The sequence below is a fragment of the Mastomys coucha genome, chromosome X, assembly GCF_008632895.1.
Source record: "Mastomys coucha isolate ucsf_1 chromosome X, UCSF_Mcou_1, whole genome shotgun sequence".
NCBI lineage: Eukaryota > Metazoa > Chordata > Mammalia > Rodentia > Muridae > Mastomys > Mastomys coucha.
In genome coordinates, this window is record NC_045030.1 from 41,928,876 (window position 1) to 41,936,210 (window position 7,335).

Here is a 7,335-nt window from a genome sequence, read left to right on the forward strand (position 1 = left end):
CACCACCACCACCACCACCACCATGCAAAAGGTGGCTAAAGAGACAGCCATGGGTGCTGGGAACCAAACTCACATATTTCTAGTTGTGAGCCTAGCCTTTAATGACTGAGCCATCTCTCTGGCCCACTATTAAGGGTTTTAAAACATATATTTAAAAATCAGTCTAATTTATTGAGGATTTAGTTGTTCCACTCTAAAAAGAAAAAGAAAACTGAAAAGGAGAATAAAAATTATACAATGTCTAAGGTTACAAAACTACTGTATATAAAGCAAATAATAAACATCAGAGTCCTATAACATCTACTTGTACACAAAAATGGCAATTTCTTCATAAATATTTCATCAACAAATGCAAGTTTCTCAGGTATTATACCATATTTTAAAAACTGGGGGTGGGGTGGGGGGGTGCTGCTACAGGTCAGTGATGCTCGCCTAACATGCAAAAGTCCTGGATTTGATCCCCAGCACTAATTAAATTTGGGGCAAAATGTGTAGCTATCTTAAGCCGTCTGTGCCCTTTGATGATAATTACCTTCTTAGGAGGCTCTTGTTTCTGAGTATATATATTGGTTTTCCCAAAGCCTTGGCCAAATTTCACTACTGCTCCATCCACAATGAAGGTCACAGGAGCATTCTTCGGCTGGGACTGGTAGAAGAGCGGCAATCCACACCTGCAAATGGCAGAGTGAATCTCTGGGAGGCCTCTAATTCTACATCCTTAATGCTTGCAAAAGTAGACTCAGTTTCTGAGAATAGTTTTGTTTGTGGGAGAAAATGTTTACTTTTCCCCAAAAGAACTTGATAAGAATTAATTAGGGTGCATGTTGAAATTTCGGATCAGATTCCTAGGTCTCGACCAGAATATTCTGGTTTGGCAAATACAGGGACGTGTGAGGCCCAAGACTTTGCTATTTTCATCTGTATCATATGTATATATTGACATTAAACAAAGTTTGAGAAATGCTAGCTAATGCTGCTATTGGCTTTATAGTAAAAAACTGCTACCATTCTTCTCAGGCGCTTTAACACTGGTTCGGGCATTCTGTCCCCTTTGCTATTTCATCTCACAGCATCAAGAGAAATGGACAGATGTCACTGCAGTGTTTGCAAATCAAATCTTGTTTGTACAACTGCCACTTTCTCTGGCTGACCATTATGCTGAGCTAAGAAGTAGACCTATAAGATATGATAAAAACTAGCTTCATCCATCCAGTATGGCTAGCTTCTCAAATGCCTTCCTGTCTTCAACTTATTTTCCTCTGCTTCATTCAGTGCTCCTATTCTGAGTCTTCTGAGAGTCAACACAATTATCCTTACACCAAGATTAAACTCAAATGCCAGGCATAGTGGCTGGCCTTTAACACTAGTACTTGGGAGGCAAAGGCTGGTGGATTTCTGTGAGCTCAAGGCCAGGCTGGTCTACACAGTAAGTTCTAAGACAGCCAGAACTACCCTGACTCAAAACAACAACAAAAATTGAAATCACCAATAGTCTTACTATTAATAGCCTAAACCTGGAAATTTTGTTTTAAAAAACATCCTTTAGAATGTAAGATAATTAATGATATTTTAAAAGCTATGGGGAAAGAGACAAAAATTACATATATGTATATAAGTATAATTGTATATGTTATTTATACTTTAATAAAGTTATAACTTTGTTAATAAAAAAAAACATCCTTTAAGATTCTTAGCTTTTCAGTCTACATATTACATTATATACATGAAGGTGGAACTAAATTATATTGTCACATTTTCTGTTATAACCCAGCCAATTCTACTCCATCTATACTATACATCTCCTACAATAAGACCTATCTAGAATACTCAGAGCAACATTACTGGTAATAGCTAAAACTAGAAGCAACTCAAATTCGCTGTAAATGGGCAAACAAAGTGATAACATGGAATACTCAAAAATAAAGAGCACTGTGAATAAGTAAATCAACTGACAGGATAGTATACACAGCAATAATGAGAAACAAATGATCTCACAGCAATTCGGATCAATCCCTAAAACATCAAACAGAAAAACTAGATATAGAGGTCAATGAGAGGCTGAGTAGTTAAAGGAGCCTATTGCCAAGCCTAACAACCCGAGTTTGATCCCCAACACCCACATGCAAAAGCAGAGAACCTTCTGCAAGCTGTCTTTAGATCTCCACATGTATGGAAGGAAGGAGGGAAGGAAGGAAGGGAGGGAGGGAGGGAGGGAGGAAGAAAGGAAGGAAGGGCATGTGGAAAGGCAGGTGGGCAGGCAGGGAGTGGGAGAAGAGCAGAGGGAAACAGGAACAGGGAGGAAAGAGAAAAACAGACCAAGTATAAAAGACATGCATTTGTATGTAGTAGGAAACTTATTATAGATTTTTCCTAAAACATTAGGAAAGGCCAGAGCACAGGGTACAAAGCACTGACTACCAGGGAAGGGTGAACGGAGGAGACTGGCTGCAAAGGACATGTGGACTGCTGCAAAGGTCTTCTATCATGATGGTGGTAGCATTATTTAACTGTAGTTTTTCTGTCAAAACCCATCAAATTGAATATTTAAATGGGTAAATTTTATTGCAGACATATTTAATCTTACTCTCTCAAATTGTACTGTTAAAAACTAAGTGTTTTGCTTTTAATCCCAGAGTGAGTTCCAGGACTGCCAGGGCTACATACAATGAAACCCGGTCTGGAAACAAAAGAAACAAAACAAACAAACAACCTTAAGTTTTTGCCTGGTGTGGTGGCCCATGCCTATAGTCCCAGTAGCTGGGAGGCTGGGGCAAATGCCCAAACGCTCAAGGCTAGCCTGAACTGCATAGCACGACCCTGTTCCCAAAGGGAAAAAAAGGCTCTCATTTTTCTCACTTTTATAATCAGCTGGCGGTCAGGGATGGAATTTAATTGGCATCTTTGGGAAAGATATTAGCATTTGGTTTAAAGGCCTTTGAGATTACAGACGCCAAAGAGAGACTTCTTTTTCTTTCTTTTTTTTTTTTAAAAAAGATTTATTTATTTTTATATGTAAGTACACTGTAGCTGTTTTCAGATGCACCAGAAGAGGGCATTAGACCTCATTATGGATGGTTGTGAGCCACCATGTGGTTGCTGGGATTTGAACTCAGGACCTTCAGTAAAGCAGTCAGTGCTCTTACCCACTGAGCCATCTCACCAGCCCCAAGACTTATTTTTCTAACACATCATGCCTTACCTATGACCAGAAAACCCCACACTGGTGTTACTTACTTTGCACACTTTTTCCTGTATTGACGTTCAATGCCCTCAGGCCTGTACAGAAAATGGAAGTTAAAAGGAAAAGTTAAGAGCATATCTCATAACTGATTCACCTCCTAGCTCATTTCTTCTGCTTATTCATCACTTACCATAATTCATGCTCAAAGTTCAGAAGCTCTTCATTGTATAGATAAACTGGCTAGTTAAGCATGTATTAAATTATTACATAACTCTAGCATGCAGTCCTTCTTTCACAAGCATGTACTGGGCAACTAAAGGGGTCAGGTACCATGCTAACTGAGCAGACAAAGGGGTAGCAATATAAACAGTCCCAAGTGATTAGACTTATAGTATCAACAATACTAACCACAATATAGCCGCAAACAATTATATAGGCAGCCTTTTACATCCATGATTTCTGAATCTCTGGATTCCACCAACCATGGAGAGAGAAACATTAGACAAAGGTTGTGTCAGAGGCTGGGGAGAGGACTCAGTGAATAAGAATGCTTGCTCTGCCAGAACCAGGACCAAAGGTAAAATCCCCAGCAGCCACATAAAAAGCCAGGCATGACTATATATGTCTATAACCCCAGCGTTGTGGGACTCAAGCTAGGCTGATCTGGAGAGATCACTGGCCAGCCAGCCTAGCTGAAACGGCAAAGCTCTAGTTGATTGAGAGATACTGTCTCAAGGGAATAAACTGCAGGGTAACAGAAGGAGACACCCCAACATTTGGCTCTAGACTCTACATGTGCACATACATCCATGTATCCACGTGCATGCTACACATACACACACACACACACCCCACAAAATTGTATTAGTACTGAAAATATACATTTTCAGTAACATAGCTAGATACATCTCAGAAACAAAGAAAACAGAACCTCCCAACTTGGATTTCTTTTTTTAAACTTGAGCTACACATCTTAGCCCCGATGACAGCCACCTGGATTTTTTTCTTGTGAAGCACTAGCTCATATCTTTTCAGTTACATTTTTCTTTTACATTAAGAAGACTTGCATTATTAATGAGATTTGTGCTATGAATGGGCTTCACAAGTATTTCTTTCTTAGTTTGTGATCTGTCTTTGATTTTGTTTTGTTTTGAGCATGTGGCAACTTTAGATTTTTTCTTTTCAAGACAGGGTTTCTCTGTGTAGCCCTGGCTGTCCTAGAACTCACTCCGTAGACCACCTGGCCTCGAACTCAGAAATCCGCCTGTCTCTGCCTCCCAAGTGCTGGGACTAAAGGCATACGCCACCACCACCCGGCAATTTTAGATTTTTTTTTAAAGATTTATTTTGTTTATTTTTTATGTGTATGAGTACACTGTAGCTGTACAGATGGCCGTGAGCTATCATGTGTGTGGCTGCTGGGAATTGAACTCAGGACCTCTCTGGCTCCACTCACTCTGGCCCCGCTCGCTCCTGCGTAATTCACTGTAGTTGTCTTCAGATGCACCAGAAGATGGCGTCAGATCTCATTACAGATGGTTGTGAGCCTCCATGTGGTTGCTGGGATTTGAACTCAGGACCTTCAGAAGAGCAGTCAGTGCTCTTACCAGCTGAGCCATCTTGCCAGCCCTAGATTTTTTTTCTAGAGTCAATACAGAGTCAACGTCTCTCTCTCTTGCCCTCACTCTCTGCCATGTATGTTATAACATAGCTAGGATTTTCTCAATCTGAATTCCTATCTGAAATAAAAAATTTCAACCGTGTATTCTAAAATCTGCTCCCATTAGTTTCTTCCTCCAAATCACTATCTAAACAGAGGCAGAAGTGGCTTCCCTTTACAGAATCCAGAGTCCTTACCATGGCTTACCAGGCACCATGTAAGAACATAACTGGGTTCTGCAGCATCTTCTACATGGTCTCCCTCTTTCATACACACTGGCCAAATCAGTCTTCTGTTTCAGTTCTTTGAAAAGAACATGTGTTTTCTAACACGTGACAAGTTCCACACACTCCTCCCTCTGCCTCGAATGTTCTGCTCATCACGTTGCTATGGCTGTTCTCCTCATCTACTTTGATGCCACTTCATCAGTAACTTAGTCAGAGGCCTTTCTCGGACCGCTTTCACTAAGAAGTTCTCGTGTGACTCTCCCTACCGACCCTTTGCTTCATTCATAAGGCTTCTATGAAATTTTCATCGTCCATTCCCTGAGAAGAGATGCTTTACCACTTGCCAGAGCTGAGCAAAGCACTACATATAGGGCTGGAGAGAGGGCTGGAGAGAGGGCTCAGCAGTTAGTTGAGAGCACTGGCTGCTCTTCCAAAGGATCTAGGTTTAATTCCCAGAACCCACATGGTAGTTAACAACTATCCGTAACTCCAGTTCCAGAGGTCCAATGCCCTCTTGTCTCTGCAGGTACAAGGTACAGACATGGTAAACAAATATACATGCAGGCAAAATACCATAGATATAAAAGTGCTGGACATGGGCTGGTGAGATGGCTCAGTGGTTAAGAGCACTGACTGCTCTTCCAAAGGTCCTGAATTCAAATCCCAGCAACCACATGGTGGCTCACAACCACCCGTATGCGATCTGACGCCCTCTTCTGGAGTGTCTGAAGATAGCTACAGTGTACTTACATATAACAATAAATAAATAAATCTAAAAAGAAAGTGCTGGACATACAGTAGATGTGCAATGAACACTGAATGAATTCGGAACAATTTACCTTAAAAAGGAAACTAAAATTACATTGTGAAGAAGGCTTTTCTGCCATAAGGTCTTATTGAAGTCCCCTAGGATGATCTGGAGTTTGCTTATGTAGCCCAGGCTGACCTTAAACTCAAGCAATCCTCCAGTTTCAGACTCCCATATACTATGATGACAGTCTTAAGCCATCTCATCTGGCTGACAGAAAATGGGACTTCATCCGAAGGAAATACTCCATATTGCATAATGTATTCATGGAGTTACTATGTACGGAGAATTAGTCTGATGTCATTAGGACTTAAAACTCCATGATTTTGTACCAATAGTACAGACATAAAAACCCTGCCAAGTTACTCTATGAACAATTATATGCCAATAAACTAGATAACTTAGAAGTTATAGAATGAAAAAAAAATGACATAACTAGGTGTGGTGGCACTTGCCTATAAAGTCAGCTCGCGGGAGGTTGAGGCAGAAGGATCCAGCTGAAGGCCGGCCTGGGCTGCACAGTGAAATCCTGTCTCAAAGAACAAAAATGAAAACAAAACAAAAAAAATAACACAAATTGCCTAAGCTCACTCAAGAAGTAGATGGGAAAGATGGGCCATGGGCTGTGTGCTCAGCAGTAACCCATAAAAAAAGAGACACAGTAAGAACAGATTATAACCCTGCTTTGGACAACAGAAGAGCATAGTGTGTCCTTGGAAAAGCTGCTCATGACTAGAGCATGAACTATGTCAAAGGGGAGTACACTTGCTTGTCGGTAAGTGCTAAGATCTAGGGTTATCCAGCAGTTTTCTTGACTAGCCTTATGATACAAGAGACTGAAGCCTAGTTGTATGAAATTACTTCCTGTACTAACAGAATAATACATATTAATATATAATACTGTATTAGTCAGGGTTCTCTAGAGTCACAGAACTTATAGGATGTCTCTCTATGTTGAGGGAATTTATTGTGCTGACTTACAGCCTGTAGTCCAACTAACCAAACGATGGGCAGCTATGAATCTAGTAGTCTCTCAGTCCTATGAGGCTAGTTGTTTTGGCTGGTCTTCTGTGTAAGTAGGTTCTAACAAATGTGCTGGCAAGTAAGTGCAAGCAATTGAAGAAGGGGTGAATCTTCCTTCTTCCAATGTCCTTGGGTAGGTCTCTAGCAGCAGGAATGGCTCACATTAAAGGTTTGTACCACCCACCATGCCTAGATCTGAGACTTGCTTTGTCCCAGGGTAACCTTGAACTCAGAGATCTCCTTGCACGTGGTGGCACTTGCTTATAAGGTCAGCTCATGAGAGGTTGCAGTAGAAGGATCCAGCTGATGCCAGCCTGGGCTGCACAGTGAAATCCTGTCTCAAAGAACAAAATGAAAGCAAAAGAAAAAAGATAGGGCTGCCGAAATGGCTCAGCGGGTAAGAGCTCTGACTGCTCTTCCGAAGATCCTGAGTTCG

At 41.0% G+C, this 7,335-nt stretch overlaps 1 protein-coding gene across 1 annotated transcript in view; it reads right to left on the bottom strand.

Moving 5' to 3' along the window:
- CXHXorf56 (chromosome X CXorf56 homolog) overlaps positions 1-3,332 on the bottom strand; it is an 8,339-nt gene extending 5,007 nt beyond the window's left edge. The window contains exons 1-2 of the mRNA XM_031350508.1: positions 3,235-3,332; positions 533-671 (exon numbers count right to left, since the gene is read on the bottom strand). Coding sequence (XP_031206368.1) covers positions 533-671; positions 3,235-3,317 — 222 coding nt within the window. The 5' untranslated portion in view covers positions 3,318-3,332. The remainder of the gene's footprint in view (positions 1-532; positions 672-3,234) is intronic.
- Positions 3,333-7,335: the final 4,003 nt, after the last annotated feature.